Below are 18,485 nucleotides of genomic sequence, written 5' to 3'. Positions count from 1 at the left end.
CCTCCTCACACACAGCTCTAAAACACGGGGGCGCAGGGCTGCCTGGGCATCGGGGTCACCCACCCACATGCCCCCAGGGGGTTGTTTGCACCTCATTGGCTGTGAGTGCGGGCACACACATTTTCCCCAGCGTGTCCCACTGCAGTGCTGACACCCCAGGCACTGAGACACCAGAGTGGGCTCAGGGAGTAAGGAGGGCCCGTTTTCCTTGCCCCTGGACAACAGTGAAAGCTCCGGAGGGAGAGGGGAAGGGTAGAGAGCCTGTTTGTCCAGCCTTGGGTGTGGGCCTCCCTCAGGCCCTCTTTGGAACAGGCCTGTTGCCCAGAAATCTCATCCCCGCCCTCCCACCCCCATAGAATTCTTAACCTTCTGGGGTTAACACACTCACGTGCCAGCAGCTCTGGGAAGAGGTGAGCCCTCCCCCCGGAGCCCTGCTTCCTGAAGCAGCAGTCTGGCCATGTCGGGAGTGGGAGCTCAGGGTTCAGTCAGGTTTGTTATTACAGAGAGGGGATGCAGCTTGGGGAGAGAAAACACTCGCTGCTCAGGGTCACGGGGGCAGCTATCTGCATTTCCTGGCTCCCAGGCTCTAGCTCTTCCCCTCTGCGAGGATCTCCTTCTTCTTTCTATCCAGCCCGCAAGGAGCTCTTTGCTCTCAGCTCAGCCACCTTGGTAGGAAGCTGCTGAGGCTGACAGAGGCTAGACCCAGAAGCCTGGCATTCCCTGACGGGGTTCTGCTGCCCCCTTCTGGCCAGAAGCTCCAGGTCTCACCACGCTTTTTGTTGAGGCCCTCCTCTGCCTCCAGGCCGCCTGGAGCCCGCAGCTAGGGCAGCTAGAGAGTCATTCCCAGGACTAGCACCTTTGGGCTCTCCCTAGGCCAACCCCACTGTTTGGCTCCAGCCTGGGCCCATAGCTTCCAGGCACCCCCGGTCTCCAGACTGGGGCCTCCACCGCAACACCCTACCGCCCTCTTTCTCTGCTCTCTTTTCCAACGCCAGTTCCAGCCTCTAGGCTCTCTTCTACCTGAATTTCCAGGGCCAAAGCAGAAGTCATTGCCACAGTTGCGAGCCCAGACTCACTAGTGTCAGGAAGGGCCATGGCCAGAGGGTGCTGCAGCAGAGAGTCAGAAGCACACCAGGCCAGGCCGTGTAGGAAAGGCATTTTGCTTTTTATTTTCTGTAAAACTCTGTAAATAAAATATAAAACCAGGGGGTGTGGTGGGACACTGATTTTGTGGCGAGTGTGCTGAGCCGAGGCTGGGAGGCACTGGACTGCAGGCACGGACTCTACCAACCCAAGAGCGACGGAAGAATATATTAGATTTTCATGGATGGGAATCTGTGGGGGAGAGGTGTCTGGAGCCAGCCCTCACCCTCCCTGCCAGTGCCTGCTAAGCCCTGAAAGTGAGGGGAAGGGGCACAGGAAGCCAGTGGGTAAGGAATTCAGAATGCCGTGCTGGCCATGCTGCCAGGCCCAAAGATGCGGGGCAGGGCGTCCAGGGACTCCTCCAGCCGTCGATGGGCAGACTGCCCCTCTTCCCCTGAAACAGGTAAGGATGGGCTCAGGAGTGATCCTAGCCCCACCTCTGCCCTCCCATCCCTGCCAGCTCCCAGCAGCCAAAACGTTCCCGAACTTGACTTGCCCCCCGTATCTCCCATCTCCTAGCCTCACCACACTGTTGCAGGCTCTGCCGAGCAGCCTCCCTCACGGCTTCTGTGTCCGTTTGGCACAGGTACACTAGGGGCTCAATGCCCTCAGGAGCCTACCAGGGGAGAGAACATCGATGTGGGCCCAGAGGAGCAGGCGGGAAAGGCCCAGGGCCCAGGGCTGAGGGAGCTGCGAGGCATGTGAAGCGGGGGATGGGCTGGCAGGGGTTACCTTGATGCAGCCCAGGGCCAGGCAGCCAGCCACCCTCGTCTGTACATCCTCATCCTCGAGCTGGTCCAGGAAGCAAAGCAGGGCCTGGGTAAGGGTAGGAGGGCAGACTTAGCCAGACAATGGGAGCCTGAGACCCCAACCTTTGCTTCAGGGAAGGCCTGCCTCACTCTCACCCGTTCCCGAAAGACTGGGCCCAGGGATAGGCTCCGGAGCTGGGTGCTGACAGCAGCCATGACCTTGTTGTTGCCATGGACCAGCAGCGAGCTGAGGGCCCGAAGCCCATCCCTCCGCAGCCGCCCCTCGGGCGCCAGCCTCAGGGCCTTCAAAACAACAGCCTGGTCATCCGAGTTCAAATTCTGCACCAGTAACACTGCAAGAAAGGGAGGGGCGGGACAAGGTGGAGCCTCCTGGGGTGGGGTCTTTTGTGCACTCCTGCTCCCACCCACACCTTCAGACCCACCCACAGGGTCAGGCCACTTTTGTGAGCAGAGCCTCTGCCTCACCCTCCTCAGCGGTTTCAGTCACATAGGCCTCCATGGAGGGGCTTTCCAAGGCTTCGACATAACTCCAGAACTGGAAGACGGTGAACTGCTCTCCGGGGCCTGGCTGGGGCCTCCTGGGCAGCTTCTGCCCTAAGGCATCCTCCAGGAACTTGACACACACTGTGGGAGGCAGCGCCGCAGGCCTCAGGATTGGGATAGACCCAGGCCCTTATAGGTAAGAATGCTCCCGTCCCAGGTTCAAGTCCAGGGATCCCCTCTCCAAACTCTATCCCTCTGGGTCCTTCTGTGCAAAGGAAACAGCCTTCGCTAGTTCTTCCCAGTGCTCAGCTCAGCAGATCTGTGTGGGCCGACCTGGCTTTTCCCGAGGTCCCACCACTGGGGATCTGAGAAGGGAGGGCAGAGGGGGCAGGGAGGCAGGCCACTCACCAGCCTCAGCTAGGCCCTGCTGGCGCAGGGAGAGACGGGCACTGTACTGATCGCAGAAGGTGAGAAGGACTCGCTCCACAGGGCAGATGAAGGGGCTGAGTCCCTCTGTGCACCGGTCCCAGAAGGCCAGGAAGCCGGGCCGGGAGGCTGAGAACTGCACCACTGTGAGGAGGTGCAGACGAGCATCGAGCATCAGCAACCAAGCAGGTGGGCGGCATGTAGAGGGGGCTGGGTAAGGGAGGAGCTTCTGGGCCGACAGGGTCTTTTTTACCTTCCTGGGCAGAGGTGGCAGGGATTTCCCATCGCCTGCTAAGCTCGCACACAGCTTCCAGCACTCTGGCCTCCCTCAGCAGCCGCTCCAGGGCCCATGCCTCCTGGCAGCGCAAGGGCCCAAAGGTGCCCAGTTTCTGGAGAATAGGGGTGCCAGGCAACTAAGACCTCAGGACAGGACTGGGGAGGGTGGAGCCCAGGGACTACAAGTCCCAGCATGCATGGAGAGGTGGGGGTAGCCAGAATACGGGAGGCTCAACCAGAGCTCAATGCTAGGGCCCTGGGGCAGTGGGGAGCGTAAGTCAGAGGAAGCATGGCAGGCCAGGATTGAAGTGCGGGGCTCCCTGGGATAAGGGGCTACAAAAGGAGGGTATGGGGAATACCACTAGCCTCACCAGCAGGAGGCGGCTGCAGTGGTACAGGTGCTGGACCAAGGCAGCGTCCAGAGCTGGACACTCCGTGCTGAGGGGGCGGGCACTGGGTAAGTCGAGGCTGTCCTCAGCCCCAGGCTCCAGGCTGTTTGGGGGCCTGAGAGAAAAATGGGGTCAACCACCCCAGGAGCACACGTCACCATGTGGTCACCAGTGTATTTTTATTAAGGTTACCCTGTCCCCACAATGGAAGAACAGACGATGTGCACAGACAACAGAGACAATGGGTAAGTTCGTGGAGGACTTCTGGAAGGAGGAAGGGACTAGGACCAGCAGGTGGTAGCAGGGATCTCCAGGGTCTGTCTGCCTTTTGCCACCTCCAGCTACAACCGCCGGGACCTCTGGGGCTGGGACAGGTAGGAGTAGGGGTGCAGGCGGGATGGTCTACACAATGTGGACTGCAAGGAGTTATGGCCCAAAGCGTGCAGGGCACGGGGTCCTAACCCGGGCAGCAGCAGAGGGAGGCGGGGCTGGGCACAACCCTCAGATGGGATTCGGCAAAGGCTCCTCTGGGACAGGGAGCCACGGGGCTGGTTTCTCTGGGGAAGCCTGGGTTGAGACAGAGGAGGTTGATGCTGGGGGACCCAGGACGCATGGGCAGGCACTGAAAGGGCTTGTTCAGAGGGTAGATCCAAGGTGATGCCAGGGGAAAGAGGTGGAGCTGGAGGATCGGGAGCTGACGGGGCCCCACGGGAGAGGCGCGCATTGCAGGGACCGGGAGGAGGGAGGTCAGAAGCTCTGGGGACACAGATGGGGTTAGAAACAGACATCAAGGACACATGAGGGCTACACAGGGTGGGGGTGGGATGAATACAGATGTCCCCGTTGGCAGGTGCACCCTCTCCTGCCCACCCCCCATCTACCCCCAGTCTTGCTGCTCTCCTTGTGTGCTCCACCTGGCCCCACCTCACCCGTTCCCCTTTCTGGTCCTTCTCCCTCACCTGGCGCTCATCTTACCTCCTCCCCCTCATCTGGCCCCTCTTACCTGTCTCCAGGACCATCCATGTCTTCATCTTCATCCTCATTGAGGAAGCTGAAGCTCTCCAGGGCATGTTCCACAGTGATACTCAGGCTGGAGGCCCGGCTGCGAGTCAGGCCTTGTCTCTGCTGGGGTTGTGGAGAGAGTTAGTGGCACCGCCACTGCCTGGCTGCCCGCCCCCCCGGCCCGCCTGGCCCGCCTCACCATGAGCAGACTCTCCAGCCGGGTCACCTCCTGCTCCAGGCCCTGCAGCTCAGGGAACTGGCCACGGTAGTCATCCAGGGCAGCCATCAGGGCCCCCAGGGCCTCTTCCAGCCTCCTATCCCCAGCCCCTCCAGCTGCCCCTGGAACCTGGGCCCGGGTGGACATGGCTAGGCTAGGGTCTAAATGCTGGGGCACAGGGGCTAGAGGTGAAGGAGGTGGGCTTGGGCTCTGAAGGACAGGCTCCCCTAGGGCGTCTGGGGAGTGACTTTTGAGGGGTTCCCAACTGGAACAGGCAGGACTTGGGTAAGAGAGGCTGGGGTCTATGGGGTCTGCCTGAGTGCAAGGAGCAGAGGCTGCGTAGCTGCAGGACAGGGTGTGGTTGCCTGGGAGGGTAGGGTCTGTGTTTTCAGAGGGGCTGGGAAGCATGGCATCGTCTGGAGAACTGGAAGAGCTGTGGGTTGTGACAGGATGCGTGGGGCTCCTGGTGGTCTGGACTGGGTCCTTAGCTTTGGGGACAGGACTTGCAGTGGTGTGAGTTGACATTCTGGCTTTGTGAGTAGGGGTTGTAGCGGTATGGGGAGGGCTTGCAATGGTTTTTGAGGGGCTTGTGGTAGTATGGGTGGGACTTGCAGTGGCATGGGTGGGGCTTATAGTGGTATGGGTGGGGCTTGTAGTGGCATGGGTAGGGCTTGCAGTAGTGTGGGTGGGGCTTGTAGTGGCATGGGTGGGGCATGCAGTAGTGTGGGTGGGGCTTGTAGTGGCATGGGTGGGGCCGGCAGTAGTGTGGGTGGGGCTTGTAGTGACACAGGAGGGGCCTGCCGTAGTATGGGTCGGGCTTGTGGTAGTGTGGACAGGGCTTGTGGTTGTCTGTACAGGGCCTATAGTATTGGGGGTAGGAGCTACAGTAGCGAGGGCAGAAAGCATTGCTTCCTTGGTGGGTCTTGCGGTGGTCTGGGCTGGGGTTGTGGCACTGGGGGCAGAGACTGTAGTGGAAGGGGTAGAGACCATGGGCTTGTGAGTGGAACCTGTGGTAGTGTGAGTGGCGCTTGGAGCACTGTGGCTGGGGCTAATGGCATTAGAGGTCGAGCTTGTAGTGGTATGGGTGGGGCCTGGCAGTTCAGAAGAGCTAGCATCTGTGACCTTGTGAACCAAGTCTAGATGTGCAGACAGGTCTGGGTCTGTAGATGTGTGGGCAGGGCCTGTTGTACTGAGGGTAGGGTTTGTGGCAGAATGGAGAGGGTCCACAGCAGGAGGGACAGGACCAGGTTGCTCCCCATGGGTGGGATCTGGGTGTGCATGCAGGCTAGGTCCCTGAGCTAGATTTTCTAGACCCAGAGCCTCCACTGAAGCCTCAGCCAAGGCAGCGTCCACACTGGCCTCACTGATATGGCTCAGAGTCCGGCTGTAGGGGGCATGCCCATTGGCCAGGGCTGGGGCTTTGGCCCCCTCTTCATCCACGGGCCTAGAGGTGGGGGTTTCAGGCCTACGGAAGGTGACCTGAATGGGCAGAGGCTCAGGCTGCTGCACCAGAGGCCTGGGGGCTGAAGAGTGGCGGGCAGTGCCTGAGAGCTGGGGGCTGGATGAGTCGTCTGAAGATTCAGATGACAGGGACCATGCTGTCCCATTCTCCATCTCCTCCTGCCGCCTCAGCATATTCTGGGAGAGAGGAAAGGGCGTTTCAGGACCACCCCAGCGAGCCCCTGGGGGATGGTGGGGCCTAAGCCTGAGCTGTGACTCACATAAAAAGCCTGTTCCCGAAGTGAGGGTGTGTCTGGTGGGCTCTGGCTATAGGTGGAGAAGCGCTTGGTGACTGTGGAGGCCTTGTTGACAGTGGAAGCAGTTGAGGGCTGGTCATCTTTGTCGAAGGGGCTGGGGAAGAAAGAGGCTGTTAGCAGGTGCCACAGGTCCCCTGGATCTGTCCCCAAGCCGCTCAGCAACACCAACCTCCATGTGACTTCCAAGCTGAGCTTGATGGTGCCGAGGTCATTGATGTCCACAGCTACCACTTGGGGCAGGGCAGCAAACAGGTCCTTGGTCTCACAGGAGACACTGCCTACAACCACATGGTTGGCCAGACCCTTCAGTTCTGTCACCTGTAGCCAGGAATGCATCATGAGATCACAAGGGTATAGGGGTCATGAGGTTATGGGAGATCAGAAGTCTGAATGTGCACAGGGGTTACATGACAGTCACAGGGTCATGGGACCATGGGAAGGTTGCAGGAATTAGAATTTTCTGAGTGATGGGGGGCCATGGAGGATTAAAGCAGCCTGGGAGCATGGGGATCACAGAAGTCTGAGTTTGTGGGGTCACTGAGGTCATGGGGGTCACAGCCTCATGGAGGTCCAGGAGGTCAAACATTCACAAGATGAGAAGATTATGAGAAAATCACAGTGTCACGAAGGTCATGGGGGTCACATATTCACAGGAGTCACAGGATCACGTTGCCCTTTGGGTCCTGGGAAGATACATCACCTTGATGGACAGGAATTCCGTAAGAAGAGGAAGAAAGACGGTTTCTTCACTGTCCCACACCTGCTTTCCGCTACCCTCAATTCGGCCCCGTAGTTTCCAGCGCTGCCGCCCATATTTCATGCAGATCTAGGTGAAAAGGCAGGATGAGGCACTCCTTGGTGTTGGGACCCTCCCACCCCAGCCCTGCATGTTCTCATACCTCATACTGATCGCCTACACACAGCCTGGCGAAGCCAGCCAGCCCTGGGAATTGGGGGAGAAGAAGGTGAGCCATGTTGAGGGGTCTCAGGCAAACAATTCCCTCTCTCCACCAATAGTCTGCCCCCATCCACTTAGTACCTTTCATCCGGAGATGGAACTCGCCCAGCTGTGCCTCTAGCTCACTCTCCAGCAGACACATGCTCTGAGAGGGGTGGGCAGGGACAAGACAGGGTCAAGAACCAGTTTCCTCTCACCAGCTCTACTATACCCTGTGCCTCTGCCTCAAGGACACCTATCTCTCACCTCTGTGTACTCGCGATGCCCTCGAGTGGCTTCGGCCAGGCTGTCTCGGGCCTCGCGGCTCCCCGGGGACCCAGTGCTGTAGGCACGGACCATGTTGTAGGCACCATCCCGGAGACGCCGCTGGACACAGTACGCCTCATAGAGTTCATCAATCTGGGCAGATGAGTGGGGTGGTACTGGAGAACTTGAGACTCATTACGAGGCTTGCTCAGCTAGCCCTCCCCCTGCCCATCCCCGTGATATCAGTCTCCAGCCCCACTTGTGCGCACAGAGGTGTGCTGCCCATATACCTTGCTGGCGTGGAACTCCAACCGTCGCAGGAAGCGTTCAATGGACTTGACTTGCTGAGGGAGAGATATATCAGGAGGGGCCAGAATCCTTTACCCTCCCCATGAGCTAACCTCTTCCAACACCATTCTCTACACACTCACCTTGTCCAAGTCATACAGGAAGCCCTGCAGGGGAGGATGAGAGGAAGCACTTAGGCGGCTCGGGAAGCATTCTAGCAGGGGCACCTGCCCACCCAGAGCCAGCTAACCCCTCTCCTGCACAGCCTTCCCCCCCTCTTACCACAGTCCACAGCCGCTCCACTCAAAGCATGGACTGACTCACCTTCCCACATGCCTGGCCTTTGGTGGATGTTAGTGACATAGGGTCTGGTCCTCAAGACCCCTCCTGTACCCCTCCCCTGACCTCTTCCCCTGGGGTCCCTCCCCTGGCCCACTCCCTTTCCTGCACCCACTAGGAAGAGGTTCTCTCTACCAGGGAACTCTCATTCTTCAAGACCCAGCAGAGCGTTCTCCTCTAGGAAGCTCTGACTTGTTCCTGGGGAAGAACCAGGACTATCAGTACTGCACTGTAGCCTCCTGCTATCCGTGTCTGTGGCAGTCCGACCCACCCCACCGAAAGCTCCCATGGCAGATACTGGGTCCTGGGCAGAAACTGTACACAGCCTGGGTAAGGCGGGGCTAGAAACCTGCCCAGCCCCAGCCTTTCCTGGTATCCTGTTTTCTAGTCACAGTTGGGCTAGGTCACCCTAGCAAACAGCCCTGATGTCACCAGCGGCTGGTGCTACCCAGTCCCCCATACCACAAAGGCAAAGAACAGTAGTCTAGGCATCCTTGTGAACCCTTTACTCACCAGGCGGGAATTCCTCTTGGACTCCCTAATCTGTCCCTGGAGTTTCTCCTGCTCCTGCTGGTGCACTTCCAAATAGGCCCTGGGGAAAGGGGCGACTACAAGAATTAGCTTACCTTTGCAGCCCCAGCGGCCCAGGGTACGGGCAGTGGGAAGAAAATATATATAAGGCTCGGGAGGGTTCCTACTAGCAGTAAGGGGATGAGGGCTTCGGGAGGGGTCCTGGGATAAGGCAATGGGAGGAGTTCCTTACGTCAGGCCCCGCTTGAGCGCAGTGTACACCAGGTCCAGCCGCTCAGGCTGCGGGACCTTAGGGGCAGGGTGCGCCACGGCAAACATCCTGGATACTCGGGAAAGCGCTGGGGGCTTCCGTGGAGGCCCCGGGGGACTGAAGGCCGGGAAGCTCCTGAAGAAGAGGCTACACTCAGAAAGGTCCAAGAACGAGTCCCCAAACCCTCACTGCATACCCAGCTCCAACCCCGTCACACTCTCTTGACCCCATCAGCTCCCCTCGGCTGCCTACCTGGGCCCCCGCTCGTGGCTGCCGAGGACGCCTGCGAAGGACTGGCTCCTATTGACCCGGGCGCTGAGCAGGCGGCGCTGCGGCCGCACCGACAGGGACATCATGGAATGAGTCCGCGCGGGGCTCCCTGGGGGGTGGCGAGGGCGGGTGTCCAGCGCCAGTCAGACTTTTGAAGCCCCCTCCGGAGGCCCGGCCTCTGTCTCTTAGTCCTGCCGGACACTGCCTGACGCCCGGAGTCCGACAACCCCGCCGGCCCCGGCGCTAATGACAGGGCGGCCGGGCGACTCGGCCTCGGACTCAGCGTGGCCTCGGCTCGGCCCCCACTTCCTGCAGAGGTGCAGGCTCCGCCTGTCGCGGGGCAGGAAGGGGGGTCGCGCGGGGACCCTCCCCCGGCTGGGAAGGGGCAGGAAAGGGGCGGGGCGCGTGAAGAATGTGCGGAAGCGCCTGTTTACCCGGGGGGCGGGGCGGGCTCCCCAGCCCTGCCCCTGAACTCACCCCCCACTGCCTGCAACAGTGACCAGGAGCTCCCGCGCCCCCACCCCGCGAGCCCGCGGGAGGTCACCGGGTGGGGTGCACACTCTGAGCCCAGCGGAGCTGCCCGACAGGCCCGGCAGGCACGGGGTTGGCTCTCGCAACCCGCCCGCCCCGGGAAAACTGCTCCCCTCCAGCCCCCACCCGCTCGCCGGCGCCGAGACGCCAGAGCCCTCCCAGCGCCCAGCGGCCGGGGGATTCCCAGAGTGGGGGGCAGTGCCAAGAAATGCCCTGCCTCTGCCACCTTCCTGTGACTCCGACCTAGAAACTGAGTCACAGATGGACGCCTCCGCCCGCACCCTTAGCGGGAAGGGATCCGCCGCAGACCCCCACCCTGCTCCAACGAAACACGTGCCCCTGGACCCCAGAGTCCGGCCCACACCCCCTGTGGCCAGCCCCAGAGCCTTCGCAGCCCCAGGCCGGGTCCTACCTCTCTTCTTGGCACTCATGGTAGGTCCAGGACAGCTCCCCACTCCCTGCACTTGCCCTCCCACCCCTGTGTCCCCACAGGCCCAGGGCCACTAGGTGCTGGCCGAGCGGGGCTCCGCGCTCGCTCCCAGCGACTCCGGCTCGGGCTTCAGCTCCTCCCGGCGCCGCCCCCCGCCCAGTTCCTGCCGCCTGACTCAGCCCGCCGGGATGGGGCGGGACCGGCTGGACCAGGGGGGGCACCGGGCCCTGGGACTGGCGGGCCTCTGGGAGGGGTGCCTGGGGGTTCCCTTGGGGGAGGAGACTGAATGGGTCCTCTCGGCGGGGGGGGGGGGGGGGGTTAGGAGTTCGGGTAAAGGGAGTTGAGCAGGGAGTTGAGCGAGGCGGCGAACAAGGGGGATAAACGGGGACGAAGACCCTGAGCTGGACTGGATGTAGTGAGACTAAGGGGCTCCCACAGCGGCTGCAGAGGCGTCCTGAGAGAGGACTAAGCACAGAGAGGGCTGCGAGTTGGGATTCTGAGGGTGTAAAGACTGGAAAGCCGTGCTGAGGTAGTGGAAGGAAGAACTATGGGTGTGGAGTGGAGGGTCTATGCCAATGGAGGGCAGAGTCAGGAACTGAGCATGAGGGGTCTGGGAGGCGGAGAAGAGAGAGGGGCTAAAAGTGAGGGGTTAAAAGTATGGGCCTGGACCAAGCTTATATTATGTGTTGCTGCCCGAAGAAGGAAGCAGAGATGGAAGTGGTACAGAGTGACACAGCCCCCATCCACCCAGGGGGTGTTCAATCTAGGGACACTCCCCGGCACCCCCAGGCCCTAAGGAAGAGGATCAGGTCCCACTTCCCAGCCAGAGCCTCCTCTCAAATAGAAGATGCATTCTACGGGCGCCTGGGTGGCTCAGTGGGTTAAGCCGCTGCCGTTGGCTCAGGTCATGATCTCAGGGTCCTGGGATTGAGTCCCGCATCAGGCTCTCTGCTCAGCAGGGAGCCTGCTTCCCCCTCTCTCTGTCTGCCTGCCTCTCCATCTACTTGTGATTTCTGTCAAATAAATAAATAAAATCTTAAAAAAAAGGGGGGGGCGCCTGGGTGGCTCAGTGGGTTAAAGCCTCTGCCTTCGGTTCAGGTCATGATCCCAGGGTCCTGGAATCGAGGCCCATGTCGGGCTCTCTGCTCCGCAGGGAGCCTGCTTCCTCCCCTCTCTCTCTCTGCCTGCCTCTCTGCCTACTTGTGATTTCTCTCTCTCTGTCAAATAAATAAAATCTTAAAAAAAAAAAAAAAGTTGCATTCTAGAATGAGGGCCCCTCCTTCTGGCCACCAGCTCACCTAGCTGAATTTCCCTGGTGTTGGCCCTTACCCGCCCCCAGTATCTTTTCCTTGAATTTTCTTCATCCACCTCCAGCCTAAATAGAGGCTACCATGCCCAGGGACTAGTGGGCATTGGAAGGGCTGGATGCTCCCCCATCCTGTAAATACTCCTGCTTCTTGATGCTCCATTCTGCTTGCTTTCTCCCTGAGAGGCTGGGGTGGGCCCAGGGCTCAGCATTTCCAACAAGCCCACCACTCCCCTATAGACTCAGATGCAAGGTGCCCAAGGACTCCAGTTTGAGAAGTGCTATCCTCCTCTCTCTCCTTGAAGACCAGGTGCTGTGCGCCCTATACTAGCAACTGCGTATCCCTGTGGATTGTCTTGCCCAACACTGGCCCTTCAGCTCCCATCAGCCACCTTCCATGGGAACACGCCTGGCTCTGGAATGCCCCTTTCCTAAATCGCAGCCACAGTGACTCGAACCTTGAGTTTCTCTCCATCACTTCTACCTACCCCGTCTTCTGCCTGAGACCTCTTGAGCCCTCTGCTCATTTCTTCAACTATTCACTGAGTGACAACTCTGTGCCAGGTGTGTGTCACCGGAGATACAGCCCGGATTTGCAGAGACACCATCCTGCACAGACCTCACCACTGGCCTCTGCTTCCCTTCTCTCTGCCAGCTCCCTCTACCTTCTCTTCCCTGCACACCCTTCTCCCCAGCCTAGAGCCACAGCCCCCACTCCATCGCTCGCCTGCTAATATCCCAGCACTCTGTGCTTCTCTCCTACCTGACAGAAGCCAACACTGGGCGACCCACCTCCCTGCCTTCTCTGTGCCGCCACATGGGGTGGGAGCTAGCTGTTAGGGGGCCTCACACAGCAGCTGGGCTGGAACCGCAGAGCCATTCTCTCAACCTCGGCCAGGCTCTCGTTTCCCACCTGGGAAATTCTCACGTGTGGCCCTACTCATCTTTCTTCCTTCTCATAGATGATGAGTATTTCGGACTTTCTCCACAAGCCTCCAATAAGCTCGAGTCACTCCCACATGAAAAATGAAAACAACCCTGGCCAACTACCCAGATGCCCATCCATAGATAATGGAACTCCATACGGCAAAAAGAACAGACAACGTATAACCACACATGACACTATGGAAAAATCCTACATAAAGAAGCAAGACTACAACAGAGGATGTGTGTAGGGTTCCCTTGATATGAAGTTCAAAAACAGACAGAACTCATCTATGGTGACAGAAGTCCAAATACTAGTTACCCTTTGGGAGTCATAGCCAGAAGGGGACACAAGGGGGCTTCCAGGGTGCTGGCAGTGTTCTCTATTTTCTAATCTGGCTTCTATTTCCTGATCCTATGTGGGTGTGTTCCCTTGTAAAACATGGGCTGAGCTGTACACTCAGGACATGCCCCCCCTCTTAGCTGTATTTTAATATAAAGTTGACTATAATAACTCCACAATGAAATGACCCCTCTGTGGACCCGACATCTCTTTCCAGCGACCCCACCCATCGCTCCACTTCACCTTTTCAGAGTCCAATTTCTTGAAGAGATGTTTACCTCAATTTCCTTTCTGCCACCAGCCAGTTCTCTTCCCACCCCCGGCCACCTTCCACACCCAGCACTCCCCTGACTGGTCAGTGACCTCCCTGCTGCTGAATCCAGTGTCCAAGGCTTAGACCTTATCATGCTTGATCTCAGTAAAGCTTTCCACTCTGGGGCTCTCTTCCTCTCCTTTGAGCCTTTCCTTCCCTTGAATTTCAAGAGGCAACAACATGCTCCTGGTTTTCCAGCCCGCCCCCCCCCGCCCCCCACCCCGAGGCTTTGCATCTTATTTTCCCACAGGAGATCCGTCTTTCTCATCATCCCGGAAGGGCCTCATCCTCCTCACTCTTGGGCTGGGAACATCTCCCACACCTCAAATGCCGTCTAAATGTTGCCAGCTTCCTTATCTCTTCCTTGCCCCAACGGCTCTTCGAGCACTAGGCCTCTATATCCAACTGCCTGCTTGTTGCCTCCCCGGAAGCTGAGCGACAGTGCAGAGTGGGCTGTGGGCATGCGCTGAGTTTAAGTCCCCTTCTCAAACCTGACTCTCAGTCAACCTCCCTGTGACAGCCCCACCACCTCTTAACCCAGTTGTTCAACACAGAAACTAGGAGTCATCTGGGACGCCTCTGTCTCCGCTGTCCCCACAGCCGCCCACTTCTGCCATCTCTGGAATCTGCCCCCTCATCTCTACCCCCATGGTTAGAATTCGGGTCCAAGCTGTCACCACCTCTCACCTAGAACCCTACTGCAACTTCCTAACGGGTTCCCTGTCTCCACAGTAATCCACAATGACTCTTTTTTTTTTTTTTCCCTTAAGGGTATCCAGCTTTATTTTACATGGTTGCCTACATTTTTTTTTTTAATATGCTCTCTGCCCAATGTGGGGCTTGAACTCAAGACCCCGAGATCAAGAGTTGCATGCTCTACTGAGCCAAAGGCGCCTCCTGCATTATTTATTCAATAACAACATTGCTCTTCTTACAATTCCAGTCATCTGACAAAAGCACAAAAACTGTGCTTTGTCAAGTGCTTCCTATAGGCCAGGCCTTGCACTTAATTAACCAACATCATCTTATTTAATTCCAGTAACAGTCCTAACAGGGGTAAATCCTTTTAGCCCCATCTTGCAGACAAGAAACCTAACTGGCTGTGTGACCTTGGGCATGACATTTCTTAACCTTTTTGGGCTTCAGCTACCCCTCTGTTAAATGAGCATAATGACAATGACTGCCTCCCAGGGCTGCTGGGAGTCTGAAATGAGCTACTTCTCTCTCCCGGGACTGTTTGGGGAAGGGAAAATTGAACGTGGGGTCGGGAATTTGGGGTGGACACACTGCCACATTTTAAGCACATGACAAATATTAACTACTGTTATTAATAATTATTAATCTGCCCAGGATTACACGGTTTGTAAGTAGTAGGGCCAGGATTCAAATCCAGCCAGCCGGACCCCAGGCCTCTAAGTCTTTAACATCCCTCTCCCTGACTCTTGTGAAACATCCATGGGTGACCCCCTACCCCAGGGATAAAGTCTAGATTCTCTGACATGACCCCCACCACCCTTCAGGCTCTGTGCCCCCCCTCATATGCCTTCAACCTGTCCTCCACTCAGTCCCCGCTCCTCTCACCGTCTCTGTTCCAGCTACCGTGACCTTTCCGATACCCGCAAGGCTCTTTAGCCTTGGAGCAGTGGCTGCCTTTGCTCCTGTACCCTCCTCCCATACTCTGCGCCTGAACGACTCCCTCTCTTTTTTCAAGTCTTGCCCTATGACTTCTTCCTCCAGGAAGCCTGCCCTGGGTTGGTTCCCCCTTTCAGGCGCCTCATAGCTTCCTTCCTCTGATCCCTGAGACCACATAGTTTAGTTGTCAGTTCTCCTTTAGCATCTATCTTCCAACCAGACTGTGAACTCTGGGGGCAGGTGCCTGCTTGTGGGGTTCACCGCTATGCCCTCTGGGTCGCACACCAGGGAGATGAGGGAGGGGGCTCAGTGAGCTGCGCTGCCCGGACACAGGAGGAGAAGATCCTGGGCTGCTTAAGGGGCAGATTTCAAGTTCGTGCCCACCCCAACTCCCCTAACCTGCGGACGGTTTTCCCTGTCCCTTCCCCGCTTTCTGATTCTATCGGCAAGTAGCGTCCTGCTCCCTGGGGCATAGGGCAGGGTGGGGACACCTGGGATTCTGGAACTGGGTAGGAAGGCTAGAATCAGGGTAGGCTAACTGTCCCAACACTTTTCTTTCTCTGACCGGGACTCTGCTGCCACCAACTCCCTACCTAGTCCCTGACAGGGACCAAGACGTGTAACTGTTAGTCTGCACTCTCACCAAAGGATCATCCGAACAGCCACCTGAGTGACCATTTCAGTGGGTGGAAAGGCAGGGCAGAGAAAGAGCCCAACCCCTTTGTGCTGAGGCAGAGGGCCCACCTTAACTGACGGGGGCTGAATAATGGGAGCCAGGGGACTCTCTGGACTCATGCTACTCCCGAAGTCTGTTCTGGACAGGGGAAAGATCCCAGGTCCTAAAGATTATGGGCCTTGTAGTACAGCCAGCTCCAGGCAGAAGGGAATGGAACCCCCGGCCCCAGACTCCTCCACTCCCAATACCCTCTATGCCAAAGTGGTGCATTTGTGTGGGACGTGGGACGGGAGCTCACACCACCTGCACTGCACGGCTCAGCGGTGTGCCCGGCCAGGCCAGCAGCCTCGCCAGGACTCCCCTGTTCAGCCCCGCCCAGGCACGGGGCTGCCCCGGACTGAGGTAAACAGACGCTAAAAATAACCGGGGCAAGGGGCGGCTGCAAGGAGAATGGGGTCCCTAACCGAACCTGTTCCTGTCTCCATGGCGACTGACCCCCAACCTCGGCTGCTGACGTCATGCCTCAGCTGCCTGAGCGGGAGGGAGGGGGGCACGCAACGCCTGGGACCCCCCACCCCGGAACCAGGCGGAGGGAGGCGGCCCTGTGGCTTCACTTCCTGCCGGCCCCCTCCCTGGTCAGCTGGTCACATTCCCGGGCTGGCGGCGCCCTGGAAGCCTGGTGGCCTCCCCTGGGCCGGGCCTGGCAGGGTCGGGAGTCCCCAGCCACAGTGGAGGGCCAGGGCTGACTGAGCCTTGCCCTCCTCACCTGCCTTTCCACCCAGGGTGGACCCAGCCCGGCTCCCTCCATGCTCCCCTCACCCCCACCCACATCAGGCCTCTATCTCTAGCTGCTTGCCCCACAGAAGTCAGGAGAGGGAGGGGGTTGGAAGTGGAAGCTAAGCCAGGCCTGATTGTCTCGCTGGAGTATTTTGTACCTCACTCTTCAGTCTCATTCCCCACACCCCCTCCATGCCACAAAGGTGGTAGTACAATGGCAAAAACTGGCTCTAGTTCCCACTTCTCCCTAAGCCGGATCTGTGACCTTGAGAATATTACTTCACCTCTCTGGGCCGGCTTCTGCATCTGTCAGATTGCTATAACCCTCCTTGTTAGCCTGTTCTGGGGTGAACGCTGCAGGCCCAGGGTGAGGTCCCACAGATGGTGGCCGGGGCACGTTCACTGTTATATCTGTTACATGAGACTGCACACAGTAGGTACTCCGCCAGCTAATCTGGACCCGAATTAGGATCAGTCCAACAGAACTGGCTGGGAAGGGTCAGTTCTGGAGACTGGACTCAGACCTCAACGAGGAGAGGCGGACAGAGGGTGCCCAGGGCAGACTGAGCCAGATCCCTAGCCTTGGTGAGCAGCTCCTTCTCCAAAACAGTTCTGCAGGGTGCCCAAGCCTGGCTGCTTGCAGAGACCCCTCATCTGCCTCCCATTCCCATTCCCCGGGATAGGGTCTGTTACCCCGCCAGGCCGGGGAGATCACCTCCAGATTCAGCCATTTGGGTGAAAAGCCCGGCCACAGGCCAGGATCAGCCACCTCGGGCCGAGCCCCAAAGCCGCTTAGGCCGGCCGGTAGGACCAGGGAGATTAGCTCATCTCCCTTATCGCCCCCTCCCCACTCCCAGCTCAGCCTCCCCCCGCGACGAGGGCAGCGGGGGCTCCCGGAGAGCGCCCCTGCCAGCGCCCAGGCTGGCGCCTTGGGCCCGCCGTCAGGCCCGGCCCACCCCAGATTCCGGGGCAAGGGCCGCCTGGGCCTTGCCTTGGGAGGGAAGAAGGCCCAGAGGCGGCGGCTTTTGTGGGCGTCCTCCGCGCCCGGGGGGAGGGGTGGAAACACACTGCGCGGCTCGGGTCCCGGGGATGGGTCGATGTGGGACAGGGCCGCAGCGGGGGCAGCAGACCCGGGACCGACGGGGAAGCACCGGGAGCGCCGCGCCCATCCTCGGCACGGCCCGCGGGGCCGGGAAACGGCGGTGACACTCACATGGCTGGCGCTGGGTTGCGCGGACCTCGCGCTCTCCGTGCGGGCGTCCCTGCCTGGCCTGGTCGCGCCGCAGCTGCCGCTGTCGCCGCTGCCGGTGGCGTCCGCCCCTCCTGCCGCCCGCCGCCCGCAGCCCAGCCACCCCGCTCCTCCCCGGCCCGCCGGGCCCCACCCACTGCGCTCCCGCGGCTCCCGCACCCGAGGAGGCGGCCACGGCTCGCTCCGCCCTCTCGGGTAACGGGGCAGGCCAGTGGCCCTCGGGGTCCGCCAGCCTGCGGGGAGGCGGGGCCCTGGAGGACGCGAGGGCGGTGGGCGTTCTCGGCGGTCGGTGGTCGGGATCCGCGGGAACTGGGCCGCTACTAGCAAAGCCAGTCCCATTTCTTCCCACACAGAGCCCAAAACAGTGTGCGCCGGGGAACCCCGCTGGCCTGACCCCTTCTTAGAATCTGTGGTCTCTAGAGCCCTTTCAGGCCCTCCTATCTGTGACCACCTGAAACAGGTCTGGAGCGGCCACTGCTGGGTTGGGTTGGTTGGAGGAAGGGATGGGGCAGTTTCCGGGAGGGGAACAAGGGGGCCTGAAGCCTAGCCATTCGACACCTGGCCGTGCATTCACCACTCATTGGTTACTGGCTTCTGGGGAGCCTCAGGCCTTGCTCACAGAGCATGGCAGCGTCTGAGTCCCTGGGCTTGGGAATGTTGGCCAAGGGCACCAGAGCCCAGTCCTTCCCAATAAGGGGACCAGAATACTGCCTCTCCCCTTGAGTGGGTCAAGGTGGAGCTAAGAGCTCTGGGCCTCACCCTTCAGGTTTCACTCCATAGTCCTTCACCTTTAGAGGCAGCACAGACATACCAGGAGCAGGCTGAAGGACCTTCAGAGATTCTTGGATATCTGCACCCCTAGGCTGGTCTTCACAATCCGGAAGTTGTGATGGGTGGCAGAGGCCCTCAGGGGCACTGACATCTTCTCCATTGCCAACTCTTCCAAGAGACACACCTTA

The 18,485-nt window shown here is 59.3% G+C and overlaps 1 protein-coding gene across 3 annotated transcripts; it reads right to left on the bottom strand.

The window, feature by feature from the left end:
* Positions 1 to 1,144: 1,144 nt before the first annotated feature.
* Positions 1,145 to 17,653, bottom strand: RIPOR1 (RHO family interacting cell polarization regulator 1). Of its 3 annotated transcripts, none has more exons than XM_032323844.1 (22): positions 17,491 to 17,653; positions 9,328 to 9,454; positions 9,058 to 9,210; positions 8,808 to 8,886; positions 8,099 to 8,122; positions 7,958 to 8,011; positions 7,668 to 7,820; positions 7,503 to 7,566; positions 7,363 to 7,406; positions 7,164 to 7,289; positions 6,633 to 6,781; positions 6,428 to 6,557; positions 4,689 to 6,344; positions 4,491 to 4,612; positions 3,470 to 3,602; positions 3,076 to 3,211; positions 2,805 to 2,966; positions 2,379 to 2,537; positions 2,049 to 2,245; positions 1,876 to 1,959; positions 1,669 to 1,759; positions 1,145 to 1,537 (listed from the first exon to the last, which is right to left on the bottom strand). In XM_032323844.1, the coding sequence occupies exons 2-22, from the start codon at positions 9,429 to 9,431 to the stop codon at positions 1,440 to 1,442; spliced, it is 3,918 nt and encodes a 1,305-aa protein (XP_032179735.1). In that variant the 5' UTR covers positions 9,432 to 9,454; positions 17,491 to 17,653; the 3' UTR covers positions 1,145 to 1,439. The 3 variants fall into 3 exon arrangements, with proteins under 3 accessions (XP_032179735.1, XP_032179734.1, XP_032179732.1); XM_032323843.1 differs by lacking the exon at positions 17,491 to 17,653 and adding an exon at positions 10,289 to 11,201 and having other exon boundaries at positions 4,491 to 4,609; XM_032323841.1 differs by lacking the exon at positions 17,491 to 17,653 and adding an exon at positions 10,289 to 11,200.
* Positions 17,654 to 18,485: the final 832 nt, after the last annotated feature.

The sequence above is a fragment of the Mustela erminea genome, chromosome 19, assembly GCF_009829155.1.
Source record: "Mustela erminea isolate mMusErm1 chromosome 19, mMusErm1.Pri, whole genome shotgun sequence".
Classification (NCBI taxonomy): Eukaryota; Metazoa; Chordata; class Mammalia; order Carnivora; family Mustelidae; genus Mustela; species Mustela erminea.
Note: the sequence above shows the minus strand (reverse complement) of the source record. Positions and strands in the feature narration are given on the sequence as shown.